This window comes from Cannabis sativa, chromosome 9 (assembly GCF_029168945.1).
Source record: "Cannabis sativa cultivar Pink pepper isolate KNU-18-1 chromosome 9, ASM2916894v1, whole genome shotgun sequence".
Lineage (NCBI taxonomy): Eukaryota > Viridiplantae > Streptophyta > Magnoliopsida > Rosales > Cannabaceae > Cannabis > Cannabis sativa.
In genome coordinates this window covers 36,658,100-36,672,291 of record NC_083609.1, presented here as the reverse complement: position 1 = coordinate 36,672,291, position 14,192 = coordinate 36,658,100, and the positions used below count along the sequence as shown (strand labels likewise).

General features: G+C 36.1%; 1 protein-coding gene across 5 annotated transcripts in view; it reads right to left on the bottom strand.

Moving 5' to 3' along the window:
* Positions 1 to 2,463: 2,463 nt before the first annotated feature.
* LOC115719684 (tRNA threonylcarbamoyladenosine dehydratase) overlaps positions 2,464 to 14,192 on the bottom strand; it is a 37,296-nt gene continuing 25,567 nt past the window's right edge. For all 5 annotated transcript variants that reach the window (XM_030648818.2, XM_030648819.2, XM_030648822.2 and 2 more), the window contains 3 exons: positions 4,482 to 4,606; positions 4,163 to 4,220; positions 2,464 to 2,742 (listed from right to left, as the gene is read on the bottom strand). In XM_030648818.2, the coding sequence (XP_030504678.2) occupies positions 2,623 to 2,742; positions 4,163 to 4,220; positions 4,482 to 4,606 (303 nt within the window). In that variant the 3' untranslated portion in view covers positions 2,464 to 2,622. The remainder of the gene's footprint in view (positions 2,743 to 4,162; positions 4,221 to 4,481; positions 4,607 to 14,192) is intronic.

Sequence of the window (14,192 nt, the reverse complement as noted above, 5' to 3'; positions counted from 1 at the left end):
GGGTCTAGGATTGACTTCTATCAATCAATCCATCATTTCACTCTCTTTTTTTCTTCTTTTCTTTTTATTTTTAATTTTATTTCAGTTTTTAATTTTTAATTTTTAATTTTATTTTAGTTTTTAATTTTTAATTTTTTTCCATAACAATTCTTCTTTTCTTTTTATTTTTAATTTTTAATTGGAAAGCTAGTTTCTTATATATTCTTACGAAGAAACGGACCTTGATAACATATGGAGCGACTGTGTAGAGAATAAAGCCAGAGAGGGTATAGACAACAAAAGCTAATACCTGAAGACAAAATTAAATAATAAAGAATAGTCGAAGTCAAGGAAAGTGTTCTGAGAAATGAAAAATATTTTCACTGGTTTTAGGCACAATCTTAGGAAATCATTGTGCTTCTTATGTATGTTTGCTCAACAAATAATGCAGAGATTTCATTGTCAACGTTTCTGGGAAAAAAGCTAATGTTGGTGCTGATGTTCGAACCGAGGTTTGTTTTCGGTTTCTTTTTGGTTTTCTCCCATATTTGAAATTTTACACCTTCTGTATGTATTTTTTTAATATGTTTTTTATCTAGTTGTTTCCTGTCCATTTTTATATCATCAATGGGTAACAATGAGATTTATCATGGATGTTGATGTTCAAAGAGTTTTTCCTGTATTTTAGTTTGTATACAGTTGTTTTGTAGTTTTATTATAGTTTTGCTACTTGCATATGTTATTTCACTATAAAATTAATATGCAACTATTTGCACAAAACTTACTATGTATAACTACTATTTCTTAGTCCCCATCAAATTAAATTCTTGCATAATATATAAACTATCATAAAACGATAATGCAACTATAAGGCAACTATTTGCACTTGCATACAGTTGTTTTGTAGTTTTATTATAGTTTTGCTACTTGCATATGTTATTTCACTATAAAATTAATATGCAACTATTTGCACAAAACTTACTGTGTATAACTACTATTTCTTAGTCCCCATCAAATTAAATTCTTGCATAATATATAAACTATCATAAAACGATAATGCAACTATAAGGCAACCAAAACAAAAAATAAACAGACTTATACATAATTGGTTGTACCTTAATTCGATTTTACTCTTCTTATTTTATTTTTCAAAAAATATATTTATATTGAAAACCAGTAATCAATCAAAATGTAACTGTATATAACGTAGATGTATTATTCATGAGGTTTTTTTAAAAAATTTCACATCATACATTGTTTTGAATTTGGTGGGAGCTCCAGATCTGTTTGTTACAGATCTACATTTCATGAATCTGGATTTCGATATTAAGGGGAGTTGTTTTGATCGAATAAAACAGAAAACAAATGTGTAATTTCAGTTTCTTCACAGTTTTTCTGATTTTTTTTTTTCGTCATTTTCAGTTTAGATCATTGCAGGTCTTCTTTTCCAGTTGATTTTGACAGAATTAATAGTTGTATTTTTCTCGTTTTGGTTTCATTTTGGTTGTTTTGCGGTTTTAAAACGAGCGCGTATTTTCATCTTCATGGTTCGCTCTGTACAGCTGAAGGCTTAGTGCATGTGGTATTTTTGTAAATATTTATATGTGGACTATATAAATGTTTAATGGGCCGGCCCAAAGTATTTTTGTAATTTTTTTTCCTTTTTTGTATTTTTCTATTTTTTTCCCATTTAAATATCATTATATATTAAAATAACATTTTTTTTTGTTTTCTTTTATTATTATATTAAGAAAATATTATGATAGAGTCGCGCGAAAAACTATATTACCTAGTTTATAGAAGAAAGAAGAAAGAGAAATATTTAATAAAGTTTTAATAAGTTTTTCTATTTAAATTTTTTTGACACATGATAATTTATTATGCATGCGACAGGCTTACTACAGATTACTGGCAACAGTAGATTTTAATCCTTCTTAAACTACAACAAACTACATTCCTTCATCTTTCCTTTGACTTTCAGCCTTGCCGTAAAATTTGTATGAAAACTCATTGCTCGAGCATTGTTCCACCAAGTTGCAAATTCCTTATTAAAGGGAGTTGTGTCCTGGCCAGGAAGTATCAAACCGGAAAGGACATGGTCCCACACCACAACAATGGATTGTAGTCCAAAACGATAAGGCTGTGATTTGATACATCCTGCTTAATAAAGGAATATAACTCAATTCCTTTGTTTTTTTTTATTTGAAAAACTCATTCCATTTGTTAGTAAACTGGAATCTATCCAATCTACAACAAACGGATTGTTCTGACCACGAAATATTTACCGTTATTCATGTTTACTAATGTCAGAAATATGATTGCTCATGTTTTTGTCAAATTTAATATGTTGCTGAATACAAAATGTATAGTTGGAGGTTACTAAGTGACACAGACAAGTTAACACCAAGCAACTCCTCGTGCCATGAGAAAGATGACAACAACGTTTAAATAAGCAATGGGAAAGAGGTAATGAACATCACTTCATTTTGTAGAAATAGTCTCTGCTAAAAAGAATATCACTTTTTCCACACATTACACATGAAACTTTACTAAAAAACCAAAAAAAAAAAGATACAAAGAAATACTCTGTAAAATAAATTATGACAAAAAGGAAAGAAAAAGAGAAGGGTCAGTAATACGAATTCACTGATGTTGCAAACCAAAGTCTTCTTCAGCTTGCTTCAGCACAGCTGAGACACTAGTGAAAAACTCTGGCTCGTGTGCTTTGATTTCATCAAGAGTCTTCGATTCGTGTTCATCCACCTGAAAACATGTAACAGCAAGGAAAGGACAAAGTTGTAAACCAAGAATCATTTATTATAAAACTGAACTTTTAATTATATCTAAAAAAAATACCTTTTATTAATAACAAAAGTCAATTACTGAAGTAATTTTTATATATTATATCTATTAAACGTTTTTTTTCATCCAAAAATATTAGGGGAGCCCATCCCTAATATACACAATGTTCGACCCCTGATTGTACCTATGTTTAGAGGAAATCTAGTAACATGGAGAAGCAGAAGTCAGAGCATTGCTCTTGGAGTTTGTGAACAAATGTGGATAAGAAGATTGCTGTGTCAACTACGAATAACTTTGACGAGATCAATCAAGATGCTATGTGATAGTCAATCAGCTATAGGTATTTCAAAAAGTCAAGTCCATCATATAATTAAAAATGCTGAATTAGATTGAGAATAAAATTGTGCAGACACTCCAACAAAGCTTGTGTATTCTTGTCAAATATTTTAAACACCTACAATTAAGTTATTGAGAATGCTCTCTTGTCTCTCCTCCCTCCTCCAAGTAAGTAGTTTATGGTTTCCATGAGTCCAGTTAGAATAGTGAAAAGGACTAGATTGTCGGGAAATGAGATTTCAACTACTGTGATGCTGCTTTCTGGCTTCTCGGATCAGTAGCAGAGTTGCTCAGAAAAGGGATAGCAGGGTAAGTTTAAAAGAAAGTATTTACGAAGATGAGTTTACTGGTGGGAGTCTTCAAGAATAGAAGAGGGGAATTCTAAAGAGTTCCAAAGTAGGCAACAGCTTGGCTTAGAGTGTTATTGTCCCGGCAGAGAGAGTTGAAATGGTGGAAAGAACTTCCAAACTGTTTGGATAACATAGTAGGAGCCAAGAAAAAGGATACAAGCCATAGTTTTCTAAACAAACAATGGCCCATAAGAACAGTCCAAGGAGGACATGGGCCAATGGTACGGCATGGAGGGAAGGAGAAAAGGCAGGGAGGATGAGGCTGGGGGCTAATGTCTGATTTTTACTTCCTCAGAAAAATCTGATTGGTAGAAAGATCAATGATTAATTTCACATGAAGAAGAAGACAGGGAAGAAATTCGAATAATTCAGGAAGGCTGGTAGGACGCAAACACTACAGCAATGCTGTCAGTGTTCGGGATTCCATGGGGCGATTCACTATGCAATGGAGACTTTTTCCTCAAAAGTCATCGAGATGAGTCCCTTGAAGGATGATAGAACCATTTTGTGGTGTTCTTTGAGTGAGGAAAGAGAAAGGTTGGAGGGTGTGGGACAAGTAAGATTACCTTATGAAATCATCTCAACTCTTCGAATAATAATCTACGATAAACAAGTTTTGAAATGAATTGGCAAATCAAGATATAAAAAAATGCATCAAACAAATATTAAGATGGATGTTGCATTCCAACACTTACTTCTTTAAATTTCAAGAGAACTAAATTAGAGACAGATGCAGGTTTTTCTCTATCCCACCTGGAAAAGTAAGAAGCACACAAATTCCAAGCATGTCAGTGTAGATCCGTACTGCATACTATAATAAAATATAAATTATGAATTCTGATTCTAATTTATATGGATAACATTTGTAATTTTATTTCTGTAATGTTATATTCTGTTTAGAATTAAAGCAACATTTTCCAATTTGTCACAAGAGCATTTAAACCTCCAGTATAGCTAATTTTTAACTAACTTACACAAGCATGACCTTATTGATCTGTGATTAAAGCACCGTACCTCACAAGCATTAACTCATTGACAGAGCGCCACATTCCACGCCCTACATCTTTAGGAAATGGCTCTCTTGCACTCCTTCCATGCCATAACTCTTTTGTCACATACATCACTTCATCAACATCTACCTGTAAGAAAGATAATTAATGTGCAACCAAAAGGTAAGAATGTAAGACTTGTTACCAATTGTGGTGTTGTTATATTATGTTGAAATGTCAGAAGAGTATTTTATATTTTAAAACCATTCAATATGACGAAGAAAAAGTATAAACTGCTGAGAATATTTACTTTCTATTAAGAGTAATTTTTGAGTACACATTACATAGTGTATATAGATATTTAAAACGTACATTAAGAGAGAATAAAACAACAAACTCTTATTTTCTAGGAATAACATTCTCTGACTAAAGCTGATTAATTTATTCATTTGAATAATTCAACACTTCCCGCTCAAGCTTGATCATATATACTATATAATCCAAGCTTGTCAATCAACCTTTCAAACAAAGGCACATGCCATGCCTCTGCAAACACTTTGAGAATTCTTTGATCAATCTTCTCCTTCATGAAATGACAATCAACTTCAACATGTTTTGTACAATCATGAAGAACTGGATTATAAGATATGGAAATAGCAACTTTCCCATGAATTTTCAACATGTAGCCTTTGTATATCCAAGCTTGTTGCAATGTTCACAAAAAGGGCGATTATGCCATGACCTAGGAGCATCAGTACATAGGGTTAGACATCAAGGGAGAGTGCTCAATTTCAGTAGTTGAGAGGATACCACATCTGTATGTAGCTTTCTTCACGACGAACCTCATCAAAGGCCGCAAAAATAGAGGACGGAGGATTTTTCCCAAGAAGACGACCATGAACCTCTTCATAATCCCAGTTCCGGCCATGCAAGAAATCACACAATCTTTCATGATCAAGCAATTTTTGATCACTTCATCTCACCGACATAAAACAAATCAATTTCTTGCCATAGATTATACAAACAACTATAATATTGTGTTGGAGTTAGGATTTGTTTTCGGGGGTCCCGAACTTGAGTTTTGTAGAGAATGGTGAATAGAATTATGTGTTGTATTCCATAAAATAGTATATATTTATATACAAAGCTAGGAGACAAAATGGGAAACTACTAATTGCAAAATAGAAAACTACTAAATACAAATTACCATAATTTTTACAACTAATATACAGTTAATATTCTAACACTCTCCCTAAAGGTGGAGCATAGATGTTAATCATGCCCAGCTTGTTACAAAGATAATCAACTCGCACCCCATTCAAATCCTTTGTAAAAATATCTCCAATCTATTCTCCGGTCTTCACATATCCTGTGGAGATCAGACCTTGTTGAATTTTCTCACGAACAAAATGACAATCAATCTCAATGTGCTTAGTTCGCTCGTGAAACACGGGATTCGAGGCAATATGACGAGCAGCTTGATTATCACACCACAATTTTGCTGAAATAGAAGTCTTAAATCCAAATTCAGTCAAAAGCTGATAAATCCATATTACCTCACACACAGATTGTGCCATAGCCCTATATTCTGATTCAGCACTGGATCTAGACACAACATTTTGTTTCTTACTCTTCCAAGAGATCAAATTGCCCCCAACAAATACACAATATCCTGAAGTGGATCGTCTGTCTACCTTGGAGCCTGCCCAATCTGCATCAAAAAAACACTCAATCCGGGTATGTCCATGATCCTTGTAAACAATACCTCATCCGGGTGCTCCTTTCAAATAACATAAAATTTGCTCTAGTGCCGCCCAATGATGAAGTGTTGGAGAAGACATAAACTGACTAATGACACTAACTGGGAATGCAATATCTGGACGGTCACAGTTAGATAATTCAACTTTCCAACCAATCTGCGATATTTCTCAGGATCTTTAAATGGTTCCCTGTCACGTGTAAGATGCACAGCTGGATTCATTGGAGCATTACAAGGTTTTGCTCCTAATTTTCCTGTCTCAGTTAACAAATCAAGTACATACTTCCTTTGAGACAGAAAAATACCTTGTTTACTACGAGTAACTTCAATACTTAAGAAATACTTGAGCTCCCCTAAGTCCTTCGTATGAAACTGGGTATGAATAAAAGACTTAAGGGATGAGATACCTTCAGTATCATTTCTAGTAATAACGATGTCATCAACATACACTACTAACAAAATGATGCCAGCAGTTGATCTTTTGTAGAAAACAGAATGATCTGACTTACTTCCAACAAACTAAATTTCTCAACAGCCTGACTAAATTTAACAAACCAAGCACGAGTGCTTTGTTTCAATCCATACAAAGATTAGCGAAAACAACAAACTTGCCCTAACTCCATAAACACTTCTTCCTCAAGATCTCCATGAAGAAAAGCATTTTTAATATCAAGTTGATGCAAAGGCCAATGATCAGTAGCTGTCATGGAAAGGAACAGTCGAATAGATGCGAGTTTAGCAACAGGAGAAAAAGTATCACAATAGTCCACTCCATATGTTTGAGCATAACCCTTGGCAACAAGACGGGCCTTTAAGCGAGCAATTGTTCCATCTTGATTGAATTTAACCGTAAACACCCATTTGCACCCTATGGCCCGTTTTCTTGAAGGTAAATTAACCAAGACCCAAGTACCATTTGCAACTAAAGCATTCATCTCTTCTATCATTACAGCAAGCCAACTAGGATGAGACATGGCTTCACGAACAGTTTTAGGAAAAGTGATAGAATCAAGAGAAGCAATAAAATAGCAAGAAGAAAAGGAGAGATGATTATAAGAAACAAAAGAAGAAATAGGAAAGTACATTGGCGTTTACCTTTACGTAGTGCAATGGGAAGATCATCTTTGATTTCCGAATCTAATGACGAAGATGCAGGTGAAGAACATGAAACAGGAGGTGGAGGAGGGGGCGCCTCGTGTATACTATAGGAGGCCGAGGGTGTGGTGGAGGTGGTGGAGGTGTAGACATTGTGGGGGTGACGACCGAGGCAGGTGAAGGAACAAGAGACTCGCCAGTACATGTATCAGGCGCAGAGGATTTGACAGAATAAACCAACAAATCATCATCCTCCCCCTAACTAGTAGGAGTAGTAGAAGATGAAAAATAATGTGTATTTGCTACAAAGGTAACATGAATAGAAACAAGATATTTGTTGAGATCAGAACAATAACACCTATACCCTTTCTGAAGACAAGAATAACCAAGAAAGACACACTTTAGTGCCTTAGGGTCTAATTTGGTGACAGATGGGCGGACATCGCGAGCAAAACAAACACTGCCAAATACTCGAGGAACAACTGGAAACAATAACTTATTAGGAAAAGGAATTTTAAATGGGATTTCACCATTAAGGACAAGGATGGCATGCGATTAATAAGAAAGCATGTCGTGGAAACTGCATCGGCCCAAAAAGGTTTAGGAACTTTCATTTGAAACAAGAGGGCACGTCAAGTTTCAAGAAGATGTCTATTTTTACGTTCTGCGACACCATTTTGAGGTGTCGTATCAACACAAAAAGTTTCATGAAGCATGCCATTAGAGGCCATGTAAGATTGAAATTGAGCAGATGTGTACTCTTTGGCATTATCACTTCTCAAAGTACGAACAGATACATTAAATTGATTTTAAATCTCAGCACAAAAAGCAAAGAACGATTTTTCATTAAATATAACTAAGTTGCACGAGAATAATCATCCACAAAAGTAACAAAATACTTGAATCCAAATTGAGACAAAAATAGGAGAAGGACCCCAAACATCAGAATGATCTAACTCAAAAGGAACACTAGCACGTTTATTGACTCGAGGACTCAAACTAACACGATGATGTTTGGCAAACTGACATGACTCACAATCTAATGAAGGTAACGTACTATATTGGGGACAAAGTTTCTTGAGCAAAGGAAGAGATGAATGACCCAAACGGCAATGAGCCTCAAAAGCGGAAACAACACTCGAACAAGCAATAGAGGTTGGTGGAAGTGAGTCAAGAACATGCAAGCCACCAGATTCATGCCCTTTGCCAATAATCTTCTTCGTCATAAGATCCCGAAACACACAATGATCAGGAAAGAACGAGATGCAACAATTTAGATTAAGAGTGAGTGAGTTGACTAACAAAAAGCAAATTAAAATATAAATTAGATAAATGTAAGACTGATGAGAAAGTGAGCAGAGGTGTAGGAATAACAGTGCCAGATCCAAAAACAGAAAATGGTGACCCATCAGCTAAGGTAACAATAGAAGTGGGACTATGAGACTGAAAAGTTGAAAATAGACTGGAATTACCTGTCATATGATCTGTGGCACCAGAATCAATGACCCATTTTGAGGATTTGGAAAGAAGACATGCATTAAAGTTACCTAAATCGGCAATCGCAATGACAGAAGGAGATGAAGACTTAAGTGTTTCCTGATACCTTGAGAACTTGGCGAATTCATCAGCAGAAATAAGGACCGATTTGTCAGATGCATCACTAGTGCTTGCAATATTAGTAGTGTTGTCGATTTTTGAACTGTAACTTCCTACACTCAAACTTAGTGTGACGTAGTTTCTTACAATAGTTGCACATGATGCTCCCAGAATCTGGTGTTCGATTATCAGGTCCTTGTGAATTACCTCATTTGTATCCGCTTGGAGTAGAGTTTTTTCCCGGTGTAGAATTGTTACGACTCACCAAGGCACTATTAAGAGGAGCTGAAGAGGTAGTTTCTGTGCGAAAAACACGAGTAAACACATCTTGTAAAGAGGAGACATCAGAACCAGAGAGAACTTGTGACTTTGCAGAGTCAAATTCAGATGAGAGTCCTGCAAGAAAACTCATAATAGCCATCTGCTCTCGTTGGCTCTGTTGCACTTTCACATCAAGACTAAATAGCAATAACTCATTAAGCTCATATTTTTTTTAAATGCCATAAAATAACGCATAAGAGACTTATCTTGTTTCTCCGCACGATAAAACGCTTTGAAAACATCATATATGCGAGATATGTTATCTTTGCCAGAATACAAAATCTCCAAGTAATCCATTAGTTCTTTAACCAATTCACAATAATTAATCAAACTAATTACTTCATTATCGATAGAATTTAGAATTTGAAGAAACAAGCGAGCATCCTCACAGAGCCATATTTTCCTTGAATCGTCTTTTTCTTTGGGAGGATCATCAGTCAAGTGATCATCTTTATCAACACTCCTCAAATACAGTCGAATAGTCTTACTCCATTCCAAATAATTCGAACCAATCAATTTATGGTCCGTAATTTTAGACATCACGGGAACCACATCAAAAACAACGATTGATTTCGAATCTGATTTTATCTCTGCCATAATCTCGAAAGAATAGATACCCAAACACAAAGAAGGCAAAAGTATCACACCACAAAATGCCAAGAACCGCCGGAGATCGATGCAAGGAGGACGAGGAAGGGGCAAGAGTGCGACGCGCGTCGACTGTCACCAGAGACGATGCCGGACGCGCCCTCACGGGCCGGTGCATGGGCCCACGCGCAGTGAATCTGGACGCCGGAATTTTGGGTTTTGCAGTGCGGCGGCTGGGCAGTCCTTCTATGTGGGCGGTGAGAAAAAAATTTTCACTCCAAATATGGTTTCCGAAAAACAACCCTAAACTCAAACCCTAATCTCATTTTTTTTATGAACTCTAATTTCGAATTTTGAATTATAATTCTAACCCTAGTGCTTTGATACCATGTAAAGAATGGTCAATAGAATTATGTGTTGTATTCCATAAAATAGTATATAGTTATATACTGTTAGAATATTAGTTGTCAAGAAATTAAGGTAACTTGTATTTTAGTAGTTTCTTATTTGTATTTAGTAGTTTCCCATTTAGTCTCTTAGTTTTGTATATAAATATGTACTATTCTATGAAATACATACACAATTCGATTCACTATTTTCTACATGGTATCAGAGCCATTGAGATTCGAAATTCAAAATTCGAAATTAGAGTTCATAAAAAAAAAAATTAGGGTTTGAGTTTAGGGTTCTTTTTCGAAAATCTTATTTGGAGTGCGAATTGATTCTCACCGCCCACTCAGGAGTGTTGCCCAGCCGCCGATCTACCAAACCCCCGAAGTCCGGTCGCCGGATTCCACGTACGTGGGGCTCACGTGCCGCCTAAAGTTTCTACGCGTTTTCCCACGTGCCGGAGGCGCGTGTGACGGCGTCTTCGACAGTGTTTTTTTGTCGTTTCTTTATTCTATTCTTCTAAGCCCACTCGCATCTGTTTAAGGTTGTAATTTGGTATTTTTTTTTGTCTTCTTCGTGTTTGGGTGTTCATTCTTTGGTGTTCTTTTTGGTCCTTTTCTCTGACAATTATTTTTGTTTTTGAGATTATAGCAGAGATAAAAATCAGTCATTGTTTCTAATGTGGTTCACGTGATGTCTACAATCACAGACCACAAGTTGATTGGTTCGAATTATTTAGAATGGAGTAAGACGATTCGACTGTATTTGATGAGTATTGACAAAGATGATCACTTGACTGACGATCCTCCCAAAGAAACAGACAATTCAAGGAAAACATAGCTCCGTTAGGATGCTCGCTTGTTCCTTCAAATTCGAAATTCTATCGATAATGAGGTAATTAGTTTGATTAATCATTGTGAATTGGTTAAAGAACTAATGGATTACTTGGAGTTTTTGTATTCTGGCAACGACAACATATCTCACATATATGATGTTTGCAAAGCCTTTTATTGAGCGGAGAAATAAGATAAGTCTCTTATGAATTATTTTATGGCTTTCAAGAAAACGTATGAAGAACTTAATGTGCTATTACCCTTTAGTCCTGATGTAAAAGTTCAACAGCGCCAACAAGAGCAGATGACTATTATGATTTTTCTTGCAGGACTCTCATCTGAATTTGACTCTGCAAAGAAGTTCTCTCTGGTTTTGATGTCTCCTCTTTACAAGATGTGTTTACTCGTGTTCTTCGCACAGAAACTACATCTTCAACTCCTCTTAATAGCGCCTTGGTGAGTTGTAATAATTCTGCACCGAAAAAAACTCTACTCCAAGTGGATTCAAAGGAGGTAATTCACAAGGACAAACACCAAATTCTGGGAGCATCATGTGCAACTATTGTAAGAAACCAGAGCACACCAAGTTTGAGTGTAGGAAGTTACAGTTTAAGAATCGACAACAATACTCTGTTAATATTGCAAGCACTAGTGATGCATCTGACAAATCGGTCCTTATTTCTGCTGATGAATTTGCCAAGTTCTCAAGGTATCAAGAAACACTTAAGTTTTCATCTTCTTTTGTCACTGCGATTGCTGATTCAGGTAACTCTAATGCATGCCTTCTTTCCAAATCCTCAAAATGGGTCATTGATTCTGGTGCCACAAATCATATGACAGGTAATTCCAGTCTCTTTTCCACTTTTTAGTCTCATAGTCCCACTTCTATTGTTACCTTAGCTAATGGATCAACAACTTTTGTTCTTGGATCTGGCACTATTGTTCCTATACCTATGCTCATTTTGTCATCAGTCTTACATTTACCTGATTTGTCTTTTAATTTGCTTTCTGTTAGTCAACTCACTCGTAATCTAAATCGGTGCATCTCATTCTTTCCTGATCATTGTTTGTTTCAGGATCTTATGACGAAGAAGATTATTGGTAAAGGACATGAATCTGGTGGCTTGTATGTTCTTGACCCACTTCCGCCAACCTCTATTGTTTGTTCGAGTGTTGCTTCCGCTTTTAAAGCTCATTGTCGTTTAGGTCATCCATCCCTTCCTTTGCTCAAGAAACTTTGTCCCCAATATAGTAAGCTATCTTCATTAGATTGTGAGTCATGTCAGTTTGCCAAACATCATCGTCTTAGTTTGAGTCCTAGAGTCAATAAACGTGCTAGTGTTCCTTTTGAGTTAGTTCATTCTGATGTTTGGAGTTCTTCTCCTATTTTGTCTCAACCTGGATTCAGGTATTTTGTTACTTTTGTGGATAATTATTCTCGTGTAACTTGGTTATATTTAATGAAAAATCGTTCTGAGTTGTTTTCTATATTCTATGCTTTTTGTGCTGAGATTCAAAATCAAATTAATGTATTTGTTCGTACTTTGAGAAGTGATAATGCCAAAAAGTACACATCTGATCACTTTCAATCTTACATGACCTCTAATGGCATGCTTCATGAAACTTCTTGTGTTGATACTGCACCTCAAAATGGTGTCGCAAAACGTAAAAACAGTCATCTTCTTGAAATTGCACGTGCCCTCTTGTTTCAAACGAAAGTTCCTAAATCTTTTTGGGCCGATGCAGTTTCCACGACATGCTTTCTTATTAATCGCATGTCATCCTCTGTCCTTAATGGTGAAATCCCATTTAAAATTCTTTTTCCTACTAAGTCATTGTTTCCAGTTGCTCCTCGAGTATTTGGCAGTGTTTGTTATGCTCGCGATGTTCGCCCATCTGTCACCAAATTAGACCCTAAGGCACTAAAGTGTGTCTTTCTAGGTTATTCTCGTCTTCAGATTGGGTATAGGTGTTATTGTTCAGATCTCAACAAATATCTTGTTTCTATTGATGTTACCTTTGTAGGAAATACACCTTATTTTTCATCTTCCACTACTCCTACTAGTCAGGGGAAGGATGATGATTTGCTGGTATATTCTGTCACATCATCTGCGCCTGCTACATGTTCTGACGAGTCTCTTGTTCCTTCACCTACCTCGGGCATAATCCCCACAATGTCTACACCTCCACCCCCTCCACCACCTCCTCCACCTCCACCACTCCCTCGGCCTCTTATAGTGTACACCAGGCGCCCCCCTCCACCTCAATACTTAATTCTCTACCCACTTAATTGAGTTCTAATCTCCTATATATAGATAATAAGCCTGCCACATCAGCAGCTTTAATTAAACCCAAGTGACCAATACAAAAAGACAACTCAGACCTAACATAAGGGACAAGATCTAACCAATGTCAAAGGAGCGGACACATCAGGGGTGACATCCAGCTTCTATTCTTCGGTAGGCTTCCGCGCACCCTATGGTACGCCTGGAGGGCTTCGTCCCTTATGCATTCCGGGAGGTTGGGCAGACTTCTGGGTCTTAGGAGATCATTGCGTTCAAGGGAAGGCCCTAACCCTCCACTGGGCTTGGGCCCAATCCGAATCTAGCTTAGCCTTCTGCGACTAGGGAAGCTTGAGTCCCAAATTGACACGGTGATTACCTTCACCTTCGTGCCACGTGTTTTCCTTCCGAAAACGTAAATAACAGCCATAAAAATATAGGGGTGTGCTGAAAGTCATCCAATCCAATTACAACCGACCGATCCAATAGAATCGAATATCCAATCATAATTGGATCGGATCGGATGTAAATTTTGAAAATCCAATCAGATCGGATCGACTGTTGGATGGGACATCCGATCCAATGGACAACCGACCAAACCGATCCAATTAGCATCCAATGGTCATCCAATTATATTTATATATTTTTAAAATACATTTATAATTTTATATATGTAATATATTTTATTTAAAAATATATATTAATTGATTTAATATACATTTATCACATGAGATTAAAGAATAAAAACTTTAGATCTAAAATATTAATTCTCATCTACTTAAATGCAAACAAAATTGTCAATGCGTATGAAATAAATTTTATTTTTAGCGAATTTTATTATGAGATCATGAGAATTAGGTTGAACTAAACTA